Source organism: Rhinoderma darwinii, chromosome 5 (genome assembly GCF_050947455.1).
Source record: "Rhinoderma darwinii isolate aRhiDar2 chromosome 5, aRhiDar2.hap1, whole genome shotgun sequence".
NCBI classification, from domain to species: Eukaryota; Metazoa; Chordata; class Amphibia; order Anura; family Rhinodermatidae; genus Rhinoderma; species Rhinoderma darwinii.
The window spans coordinates 158244935-158257424 of NC_134691.1; the positions used below are offsets into that span (position 1 = coordinate 158244935).

At 41.7% G+C, this 12490-nt stretch overlaps 1 protein-coding gene across 13 annotated transcripts in view; it reads right to left on the minus strand.

Moving 5' to 3' along the window:
• Positions 1 to 12490, minus strand: part of PRP4K (pre-mRNA processing factor kinase PRP4K) — an 86235-nt gene that overhangs the window by 46417 nt on the left and 27328 nt on the right. For all 13 annotated transcript variants that reach the window (XR_012847691.1, XR_012847683.1, XR_012847689.1 and 10 more), the window contains 2 exons: positions 5553 to 6719; positions 4741 to 4914 (listed from right to left, as the gene is read on the minus strand). Coding sequence is in view for 1 of the 13 variants with exons in the window: in XM_075826677.1 (XP_075682792.1) it covers positions 4741 to 4914; positions 5553 to 6719 (1341 nt within the window). In the remaining 12 variants the exon portion in view is untranslated. The remainder of the gene's footprint in view (positions 1 to 4740; positions 4915 to 5552; positions 6720 to 12490) is intronic.

The window sequence follows — 12490 nt, forward strand, 5'->3', positions numbered from 1 at the left end:
CAGTGGTGGGCACAATGGTAAAGTACAGAAAGAGCATCTACCACATGGATGAGATCCATTCACAGGAGGGAGCCAAATGCTCAGCAGAATGGATGGTTTAGAATAATGGCTATGTACCAAAAATTCCCAAAAGCTTTTATCTCTTCGGTATGTGATACTAGGAGAGGTAGATAAAGCATCTCTTAAATCAGGATCCGCTTGATGGATAGGCCAATGTTTTTGTAGAATAACAGAAATGTGAGAGGAGCAAATATCAAAAATTCCTATGCATCTGATACAGGTGGAAGATTTGTTAGATTTCACACTTACACCATAAAGTAGCTCTCCTACTGTGAATGGATCTCATCCATGTGGTAGATGCTCTTTCTGTACTTTTATGCCCACCACTCCATTACCTTTTGTAATTCCCTGGATGGGAAATCTTGTGTTATCAAACAATTTATAAATTGTCAGAGCAGTGGAGTAATTTAGGCTGCCAAGTGCTCGTGTCCGAAACTATATGTGGGCAAGACTGTACAGCAATTGAGAAGAAGGATTTCTAAGCATTTTAGTACCATCAATAATAAAGATGATACATCGTTGTCTAGACACATGAGATCCATACATGATGGGAATATTAGAACTCTTCAATTTTGAGGCATCACCCAACTAAAATTGGGCTCCGGAGCTGGTAAATTGGACAAAAAACTTCTGCAGGAAGAAGCTCGTTGGATCTACAGGTGAAGTTATTTGAGCCCAGGGACGTCTCCAGTGTCATGTGAACCCTTGGGCGACACAAACTTAGTGGGCCCCTTTATGGGGGAACCCATGGTGGAAGTAGAGTGCCACACAGGCCCCCCCTCCCAGGTAGTGCCACACAGCCCCCCTTCCCAAGTAGTGTCACACAGCCCCCCCCACTCCCTAGTGCCCCCCTGGGATTCCACTTCTGGAGGAACCATGACAGCAGCGTAAGCACCCGGCGGCCGATTGGGCCTCCGAAGGGCAGTGGGCCCCGGCACTTGCACGGGTTTGCCGGGTGCTGACGCCGGCCCTATTTGAGCCCAAACGGTGTTACTGAAGGTTTCACTTTTGTGTCCTCTTTAAATAGATACTTGCCTTATCTTATCTTATCTTATAGTGTTGAGATCAGCTCTTTCTCAGCTTATCAACATTTCCTTGGCTCCTCTGTAGTTTCTTACATTTATCCTCCTGGCCATCACCTAGTAAATAGAATATTGAAATATATATCCCATTTAGCTGAATATCGCTAAGATTGTGGCCTCTGTGCGCCCAACTCAGGCTTTTTGTATTTTTCCCCTTTCTACCTTCCCCATTAACCTCTTTTTTGATTGTAATCCCTTTTGCAGCTTGGCTCTATACATCCTTGCTTAAAGTCTTCTGCCCAGTTGAATAATTTCTAAGTCCCTGTTCATGCGCATTACCAATCCCTATAGGCAACTCTGCTTTGCACTTTTTAGTCTCAGTCCATTCACATGCACAAGAGAGACTCTCAATATTTCTAAGTACCATGACATGCGCATTATTAGTCTTTTGGAACGCTTCTTCTCGTATTCGTATGCATGCTCACGGTTCTCCCTGTTGATTGGCTAGACGCAGAGCCCATGGGATTGGCTTGTTGACCTCTCAGTCTCTTTCTTTATGGGTTTGTCCCTGGATCTACCTGTTCATTGGTCCTTTATGGGCTCACGCCCTCCAACATGTCATTCGGAGGTTATAAAGGAGGGTTATTGTTTGGAGTACGCCGCCATTAGCCCCACAAAAACCCCTGGTAGCGAAACATGTCGGGGGGCTTTTGCTTTTCTTTTAATCTCAACGCCTGGCTGACAGATAGAATTCAATACAGCTAGTTGGTGTTAGCTCAGCGTTCTGCAGCCCCTGTCTGCAACACTCGTACACCAGTTTTTTTTATTCAGCTCATTTTGGCAATGTACCATACAAACTATACACGGTCAGCTAGCGTTGGCTACTTTTAATAGTGTGTGGCTATTGTTTGTTTAGATTTATCCAATAAAAGTTATATTGTAGTATCATTTTGTCTAGGCAGCTGGAAAATAGGGCTTTTTACCTCAAGGCATAGCAAATAAAGAAGATTGATCCGGAGTGTATATATAAAAAATAACTTACACTTAATTTCTTTAAAACATAAGCATTTTTGCGACATGTGCGCATAAATTCAATTCATTCGTCACAGTTGTATGCAATTTTTCATGTGTTTTTTCAATATGCATACACAACAATGTTAAAGACAGCAAAATAGTCCACCTTTTAAGGTTTCCTAATCCATATGGTTTCAATAATTTGTTATTTTCAGAGGTTCTCTCATAAGCACTTAGATGCTCTGTTTGTCATATAAGATATACAGGAGACATAAGATTTTTCCGGGCAGTTGCCCTCCTACCCCTTTATTTTTGGGATGATGGTGTTCCTTTCAGGAGTTGTCTGTAAAATCCTGGATTTAGTTGGACCTCTGAAGTAGGGTAATTTTGCTCCCAATTTCTCTCACAACGCGTTTCCTCTGACCCATTGATTCCTCAGGGGAGATAGGTCATGAATGCTGCTTCGTCCTATTCTTTGGGAAGCTGCATGAAAATTAGATGTAGCTGTCTTGTTTAGAAAGTAGTTTGCTGTCAGCAAAGCATGGTTGCAGTGGCAAGAGAATGGCCTCTCGGTTTGGAGGCAGAGTATCGGCGTCTGGTCCTGACGTCAGCTGTCTCTACACTGAGGGATTCCCTGTCTCTTTTTATAATCCATTTCCCTCCCACCCATACACACCTCCAAGGTGTGACACACCTCCCCAGTGACGTGTTTAGAAGAGGTGAGGGGGGGGGGGTGTGTACTGAAGGGGGCGGGGACCCGCAGCGCCGCCAAGGGAAGATTTCCCTGTGTCTGAGGTGACACAAGCGCGCCGCAGGCCTCCGCCCTATGTCCCCAGATCGTGCTCCCTAGACATCTCCTATCGGAGGAGATGTACAGTAAACGTCTGCATGCAGCGATGAATATCATCGCTGCCTGCAGACGCGTAGTAGGGGAATGGAGATAACTCCGCCCCCCGGGGCGACGTCGCGGCCAGGGATAGGTCGCGACGTAGCCCTGGGAACCGATCAGCTGTGCAGCGCCAGGCGTCTAAAATAGACGCCACTGGTCTGCACAGGGACCGGTAAATGCAGGCAGAGAAACTCTGCCTGCATGGGGGATGTTCGCTCTAAGGGCAAAGAGGGGTGTATGGTAGGTGGGGACCTAATGATAGAACCTCTGAGTGCGGGGATTTGTGTATTAAGACAGATCCAAGGCATATGGCTTCCGTCTATCCCTAAGCACTACAGACCATTCTAAGGTGTTATGGAAAAGAGATGTTTTATGTACAAGGGAAAACAATAATCATAACTCAATGGTTTATTAAATAGAGGATATAAATTGGCTAAGTTTTTGGTTTAAAACTATTCATTTCTATAGTACATTGTTTAAACACTAGAGCAAGCAATGGTTAAAGAACTGCAGAATATTCGCACCATTAATATTGTTATTTTCTTGTATAAATATGTATACTATTGTACCCTTGAAGTTATATATGTTATTACTTCAGATAGAGGGGTCGTTTATAAGTTCTGGTCAGCGATAAAAAAAGTGAACAAATGTGAAGGTGCAAGTTGTTTGCACCACCAATTTTATTCAAATATTTTCTAAGTATTTAGTGTTTTATTTGTACTTTTTATTTTTTATTTTTTTATTGGAATGGAGGAGTCAAACATTATCCTATTTAGACGGAAAGGATGAATAGCTGGAACATATATATATAAGAATGGACTCAGATGAAGCATCCGAAATCCAACTGTTCATTGAGTCCATTTGGTACAGTTGATCTCATTTTAAAAATCCACTTGGACTCTCTCTGCAATAAGATTCTATCTAGATCTCCCCCTCTCACCGCGGGTTGTAGACACTCAAGTATCGTAAATCGTAGACATTCTGGATCCCCTTTATGTTTTAGATGAACATGCCGGGAGACCGGTTTATCTCTGTCATGCAGGATGTCCCCTACATGTTCGAGTACTCTCTTTCTGAGCTCCCTTATTGTTTTTCCAATGTAATCTAAGGGACATGGACAGGTAATTTTATAAAAGGTGGACTATTTTGCTGTCTTTAACATTGCTGTGTATGCATATTGAAAAAACACATGAAAAATTGCATACAACTGTGACGAATGAATTGAATTTATGCGCACATGTCGCAAAAATGCTTATGTTGTAAAGAAATTAAGTAAAAGTTATTTTTTATATATACACTCCGGATCAATCTTCTTTATTTGTTATAATTTACGGAGAATGCTTGCTAAACCAATATTGTCAAGGTGGTAGACGATATACAATACCACGAATATATATTACTCAAGGCATAGCAGTAATCTTTTGAATAGCTCTTATGCCCGCCGGCTGTTGGGGTATTCGGTTTTCTTCTGTTGATTAATCTAGCTCTAGTGGGAGTCAATGGAAGATGCATACAGTAGCATGTCTGGAACAAACATTTCGCCAAAAGTTTCAAACGGTTATGCCAAATGCAACACCTAGTCTTAGTCATTTCCTGCCCTCCACCTCCAGACAGTATTTAAGTGCAGGGTTGTACCCACGACAAATATTCGGCAAAATAACTGCACATTTTTATTTATGTTAATAAATATCTTCATACATGCTATCTTATTTCAACATCCGTATGTATCTGAAAATAACCTTGAAGCTCACATACCTTCTGTGAAGAGAATGGCTTCTTCTCCTAGGTGATCTACTACGTCTAAGGGGTGAACGTGACCACCTTCGTCCAGGAGACCTGCTTGAACGTCTTCTAGAAGGGGACCATCGAGAAGGACTAGCTTCTTTTGCTCTTTCATGTCTTGTAAGACCTTCTTCTCGGACTCTTGCTCTAAACAATTGCAGTGGTTTATTATAATCATTAAAAAACTACAATTTGCATGTGGCATTTAGTATATTATATACACATCGGAAGATTTGGTAATTTTGCTCAGTTGTGATGGCCATTTTTGCAAAAGTGAAACCAGGAAGTGCAGCCATATTGGTGGTCACTTGAATTAGCTTGTGAGCAACTGATGGTATGTCAATAATGACAAAATTGTAATTGATCTTTAGTTTGCACTTTTGTGTTAGATACTCAAAGTGTGGCACTTCATTTTGTCACTTCTGGGGGGGGGGGGGATAAATTGCCTTCTCAAAAAAAAACAAAACACCACAAACAATTGATTAAATGAATGACTCAAGATCCTGCCAATAATCTAATGTGTATGGGAGCTTCCTGACTGCCGTGTAATAGGATTTAGGGGAGAAATAAAAATCTGGCATGCAGTATTTGAATATGCCCAATCCTCTGCTCTTTTGTCTCCGTCCAATGCACGCTCACCCGTCTCAAAGTCAGCTTTACTAAAATATGTCCCTGTTAAAGATTTTAATTTAAGCTATCTTTAATACATAGGGACTCTACAATTTGTTTTTTACATCATGCATCAAGATCCCATACTGTAGAAAACAGGCTGTTGGTTTGATTACCTTGGAGAAGATAGTCGCCTCCTCTCTGGTTCACGTCGTTTTCTTTCTATAGATTTACTTTTTGCTCTTCTAGTTGGGGACTGGGTTCGAGGAGGGGATTGTTTAGTCTTTTTATCATGAGCAAACGGAGATCTGCTATGCTGCGATATCCTATCGCGCTGTTTAGGAGTAAGACTTCTTGCTTTTGGGCTGCGTGCTGGTCGACGGCCTGGTGAGCGGTTTTCTTTTCCTGAAGAAGCGTCTTTTGAAGGAGACTTAACAGGTTTTTTCTCTCGCTCTGTATCAGATCTCCTTGGTTTACGCTCCTTTGATCTTGATCTCCTTTCCTTTGATTTGCTTCTCCTGGGTACAGGGGACTTAGACTTCTTACTACGATCTCTAGTCCTGCTCTCACTAGCTATAGGAGATTTCTTCTGGTCTCTTGACCTTACTCTGTCATCTGAGGGAGATGTAGATTTCCTATTTTTTTCTGGAGATTGTCTGCGCAAGGGTGGAGACTTCTTCGCTTGATCTAGGGATCGGTTTCTTTTAGACGGACTCTTTGATTTCCTTCTTTCCTTAGACTTACTTCTAGGTACTTTTTCTTTAGGAGTTTCAGCGTTGACTTTAATTTTTTTCTTTTCTGACTTGTGTTTACTCTTCTCTTTGGACTTACTCCTACTCCTTCTCTTGGAAACCGCTTTTGAATCAAGCCCCAGCTTTCCCTTCATATTTGCCTTTATTAACATTCTTTTCCCATTTCGTATCTTGTCATTGATCTCTCCCTCCTCTTCAGAACCAGAGTTGTAACCTTGCAATATTAAACCCATGCCGGAGTGCACTTTACCTTCCATTAATTCATTGTCAAGCTCTGCTTTAATCATAGCTCTTTGCTTTTCTAAATCTTCTAATAAAGCAAAGTCATCCAGTTTTGCTCGCTTTGATGGTGAATTATCATCTTTGTCATGATCTCCCATCACTTTCCGCTTGTGCTTCTTATGCTTGCGTTTATGTTTGTGTTTTTTGTCCTTGTCTTCCTCAGGAGAATGCTTGTGTTTTTTGTGCTTGCTTCGATGCTTGTGTTTCTTTTTCTTATGTTTACTGTGCTTGATCTGAGGCTGATCTTCCTCAGAGACCTCGCCATTTTCACCAATGCCACTTTTGTCAGATGCGTCAGCATCATCCATGCTGCAAACAAAACAAAATAATCAAAACCATGTTCCACAACTGTAAATAAGGGAAGGTCTGGTAGAGCGGATTTCTGTTTAACTTTGAGAATTTTAAAAGGGGCTTACTGGTTTAATGTAAAGAAAGCTTAAAACAGGTATTTCCATCTTAAGAATTTTTGTCAATCATAAAATAAACACACCTTAAAGAGGCTCTGTCACCAGATTATAAGTGTCCTATCTCCTACATAATCTTATTGGCGCTGTAATGTAGATAACAGCAGTGGTTTTTATTTTGAAAAACGATCATTTTTGAGCAAGTTATGAGCTAGTTTAGATTTATGCTAATGAGTTTCTCAATGGACAACTGGGCGTGTTTTTACTTTTTACCAACTGGGTGTTGTACAGAGGAGTGTATGAGGTTGACCAATCAGTGACTAATCAGTGTCCTACACTTCTCATTGTTCCAGCCCAGCATGATCCACAGCACAGTGTGATTGTGCAGTGAAAGAAGTAAACACGCCCAGTTGCTAAAAACACAATACACGCCCAGTTGGAAATAAGAGAAAACACTCCCAGTTGTCCATTAGAAAGGCTCATTTGCATAAATATAAAATAGCTCATAACTTAGCCAAAAATTATAGTTTAAAAAAAAAAAAGTTACTGTCATCTACGTTGCAGCGCCGATTACATGCAATAGGAAATAGGGATTTGATAATCTGGTGACAGAGCCTCTTTAAGCGACGGTCTAAGAGGTGGGACCTGCACCTACTGGGAGAACGAAGCTCCAGTGACCCTCCCCGGTCGCTCATTTCCAGCAAGCATGCATAACCGCCCCATTGGAAAAGTCAACTGACATGCTGCCCCACTTCCGATTGATCCAGCCTCGGTTCCGGTCCCTTATTTTCCGCTATTCTAGACCGCTGCAGTCTCAGACTATGAAGAGCTTCTGCATAGGTCTAAGACACGTTTCCCCTCCACTGCCCTCTGATGGAGAAGCGCTGATGACGTCAGCCTGCATCAACGCTGTGTCCAGCAGTGCCGACGTCATCAGTGCTTGTCCATCAGAGGAGCTAGGGCAGCTCAGGCTTCAAAAGTCGTCTAAGACTGCGGCGTCCGTCTTGGAGAGCGGAGAACAGGGAACCAGAGCACATGAACCAAGGCCGGATTCAGAAGCTAAATTGACTATACATTTCTAATTTATAGTCACATTTTTTTATTAGACTGGAGGGTCGCTTTAAGGGTCTAACACCGATTTCTGGAATCAAAGTTATACTTAAAGAGGCTCTGTCACCAGATTTTGCAACCCCTATCTGCTATTGCAGCAGATAGGCGCTGCAATGTAGATTACAGTAACGTTTTTATTTTTAAAAAACGAGCATTTTTGGCCAAGATATGACCATTTTTGTATTTATGCAAATGAGGCTTGCAAAAGTACAACTGGGCGTGTTGAAAAGTAAAAGTACAACTGGGCGTGTATTATGTGCGTACATCGGGGCGTTTTTACTTCTTTTACTAGCTGGGCGTTCTGATGAGAAGTATCATCCACTTCTCTTCAGAACGCCCAGCTTCTGGCAGTGCAGACACAGCCGTGTTCTCGAGCGATCACGCTGTGACGTCACTCACAGGTCCTGCATCGTGTCAGACGAGCGAGGACACATCGGCACCAGAGGCTACAGATGATTCTGCAGCAGCATCGGCGTTTGCAGGTAAGTAGCTACATCGACTTACCTGCAAACGCTGATGCTGCTGCAGAATCAACTGAAGCCTCTGGTGCCGATGTGTCCTCGCTCGTCTGACACGATGCAGGACCTGTGAGTGACGTCACAGCGTGATCGCTCGAGAACACGGCTGTGTCTGCACTGCCAGAAGCTGGGCGTTCTGAAGAGAAGTGGATGATACTTCTCGTCAGAACGCCCAGCTAGTTAAAGTAGTAAAAACGCCCCGATGTACGCACATAATACACGCCCAGTTGTACTTTTACTTTTCAACACGCCCAGTTGTACTTTTGCAAGCCTCATTTGCATAAATACAAAAATGGTCATAACTTGGCCAAAAATGCTCGTTTTTTTAAAAATAAAAACGTTACTGTAATCTACATTGCAGCGCCTATCTGCTGCAATAGCAGATAGGGGCTGCAAAATCTGGTGACAGAGCCTCTTTAAGGAGGACCTATCATATCCTCTAAAATCTCATGAAGTAATGAATAGTAAATCAAAATATAAACATTTTATGATGCAGATCCTTTACTGGATTTCCCCTTAAGACTAAACGTACACTTTGCGTATTTTGCTAAACACACAGCAAAACCGCAGATAACCGCAGGAAATTCGCAGCAAAAAAAAAACCCACCTGAAGGTGCGTTTTTTTTTTTAACGCGGTTTTTATGTTTTGCTGTGTAAGTCGTGGCGTTTTCATGCTGTGGGTTTTGATGCATATATCTGTAGGAATACAGGGATAGAATTTGCAAGCGGGATAAATTGACCCGTCGCGGTTTTAAAAACACGCACCGCGGGTCAATTTACGTCCCAAAAAATACAGCAGCCTGGACATGAGATTACCTGGAATCTCATTGTCTATGCTAGTACTTCCTTACGCTGCGGTTTTGCCGCACCAAATGCGCGCTGCAAAACCGCACATAATACGCATTGTGTGCGTTTACCTTATTTTTTCAAGCCAAAACCAAACCAGGAACTGAACCTAAAACAGAAAAAATATCAAAAGGAAGGCCGTATAATAGGTGTGCTCTGCTGGATACAATTCTGGTTCGGGCTTAAAAAAATACATGCAAAATCTGCAGCAAAACTGCAATGTGTAAAGTGGATTCTCTCATAAAAATGAATAAAAATCTGAATCATGATAACCGTCATAAAAAAATCTCTAACCCTTAAGTCTTGTTCACACAGTTTTTTTACATATCTTTTTTTCCACGGAAACCAAGACAAAAAACGTCAGAGATTGCCTCCCATTGTTTTCAATGTTAGATGGAGGCATTTTCTTACCGCCAGCAGAAAAATGCTTGTGGGAAAAAGCGTCATGACCTATTGAGGCGTTTTCCGCCTCACATACCTCATTGAAATCAATGGGAGACGGAAAAAAAAACGACACGAAGTGCCGAAAAACCGCATCACAAAACGCCTGTGGTGCAAAACCACTTAAAAAAAAACGGAGCAAAAAAACTCTGTGTGAACATAGCCTTAAAGGGAAGGTGTCATCGGAAAGTGACTGTTTGTTTAAGTCAAGCTTTTATGTTAAACATATTTAAGAATTTTTGGTATGTTTTTTTCCCCCTATGTCATTAGTTACAGTATATTAAAAAAAAAAAAAATCCTAAAATCTTGCAGTTTTCACTCTGACCACTGAGCCTCACAATAGACAGACATTTCCTGTTCTGTAGAGATCACGTCTCCACAGTCATCTCATTATCATCCCAGGCAGGAGTACAATGACAAATAAGGCTAAAACTACCGTGTTTCCCCGATAGTAAGACACCCCCGATTGTAAGACGTATCGGGGGTTTCAGGGGGGTCGGCTAATATAAGCCGTACCCCGAAAGTAAGACATATGTCTTACTTTCGGGGAAACACGGGGGTATTGCCGCCTCCTGCCCACTTCCGCGCCGCCCCCTCTCCATATGTCACCGCGCCGTCCCCTGCACTTGCTCCTGCTGCAACTGCCGGAATCGAAGCGCGCGCCGATTCCGGCAGTTTAACCCATTAAATACCGCTGTCAATAGTGACAGCGGCATTTAATGTGTTTGACAGAGGGGGGAGCTCCCTCTGTCACCCGATCGGCGCCCCCGCAAACAAATCGCGGGTCGCCGTCGGGTTTCCATGACAGCCGGGGGTCTAACAAAGACCCCCAGGTCTGCCTTCAGCATCTGCCTGTTAGGCGATGCCGGAGGCATGACCTAATAGGTTGCCTGTCAGTTTTACACTGACAGGCAATAATGCTTCGGTATACTAAGTATACCAAAGCATTATATATGCGATCGGCACATCGCATAGTGAAGTCCCCTGGTGGGACTAAAAAAAAAAAATGTAAAACAGTTAAATAAAGTTTGTGAAAAAAAAAAAAAAAAAAATTCGACAATTTTTTTACAATATAAGACATACCCCGAAAGTAAGACATAGTCGGGCTTTTGGGGATAAAAAGAAAGTAAGACACTGTCTTACTTTCGGGGAAACACGGTAGACCTAGACTTTTTTTGTAGGGAGTGATTTAATCACCGAACATAGAAATGCAACGAGTGCCTTGAAGATGTCTTTAACCCCTTAAGGACGCAGCCTAGTTTGGGCCTTAAGGCTCAGAGCCCATTTTTCAAATCTGACATATTTCACTTTATGTGGTAATAACGTCGGAATGCTTAAACCTATCCAAGCGATTCTGAGATTGTTTTCTCGTGACACTTTGGGCTTCATGTTCGTGGTAAAATTTGGTCGATATATTCAGTCTTTATTTGTGAAAAATTGCAAAATTTAGAGAAAATTTACAAAAAATAGCATTTTTTAGAATTTAAATGCATCTGCTTGAAAAACAGACGGTTATACCACCCAAAATAGTTACTAGTTCACATTTCCCATATGTCTACTTTAGATTGGCATCGTTTTTTGAACATTATTTTATTTTTCTTGGACGTTACAAGGTTTAGAACATAAACAGCAATTTCTCATATTCTTAAGAAAATTTCAAAAGCCTTTTTTTGAAGGTGCCAGTTCAGTTCTGAAGTGGATTTGAGGGGCCTATGTATTAGAAACCCCCATAAAACACCCCATTTTAAAAACTAGACCCCTCAAAGTATTCAAAACAGCATATAGAAAGTTTTTTTAACCCTTCAGGCATTTCACAGGAATTAAAGCAAAGTGGAAATGAAATTTGCAAATTTCATTTTTTCTGCTGAATTTCAATTTTATTCAATTTTTTTTTAGTAACAGAGAAGGTTTTACCAGAGAAACACTACTAAATATGTATTGTCCAGATTCTGCAGTTTTTAGAAATGTCCCACATGTGGCCCTACTGCGCTCGTGGACTAAAACACAAGCCCTAGAAGCAAAGAAGCACCTAGTGCATTTTGAGGCCTCTTTTTTATTAGAATATATTTTAGGCAGCATGCCAGGTTTGAAGAGGCGTTGAGGTATCAAAACAATGGAAACCCACCAGAAGTGACCCCATTTTGGAAATTACACCCCTCAAGGAATTCATTTATGGTTTTTGTTATCATTTTGACCGCACAGGTTTTTCACAGCACCTATTTGAATTGGGCTGTGAAATGAAAAAAATTATATTTTTTCCAATAAGATGTCATTTTTGATCAAAATTTCTTATTTTCACAGGGAACAACATACCCCATTTTGTTGCCCAATTTGTCCTTAGTGCGGCAATACCCCATTTGTGGTGATAAACTGCCGTTTGGGCCCATGGGAGGGCTCAGACGGAAAGGAGCGCTATGTGTTTGTTGGAGTCCAGATTTTGCTGGATTGGTTTTCGGGTGCCATGTTGCATTTGCAGAGCCCCAGAGGTATCAAAGCAATGGAAACCCACCAGAAGTGACCCCATTTTGGAAACTACACCCCTCAAGGAATTCATTTATGGTTTTTGTTATCATTTTGACCGCACAGTTTTTTCACAGCACCTATTTGAATTGGGCTGTGAAATGAAAAAAATGATATTTTTTCCAATAAGATGTCATTTTTGATCAAAATTTCTTATTTTCACAAGGAACAACATACCCCATTTTGTTGCCCAATTTGTCCTTAGTGCGGCAATACCCCATTTGTGGTGATAAACTGCCGT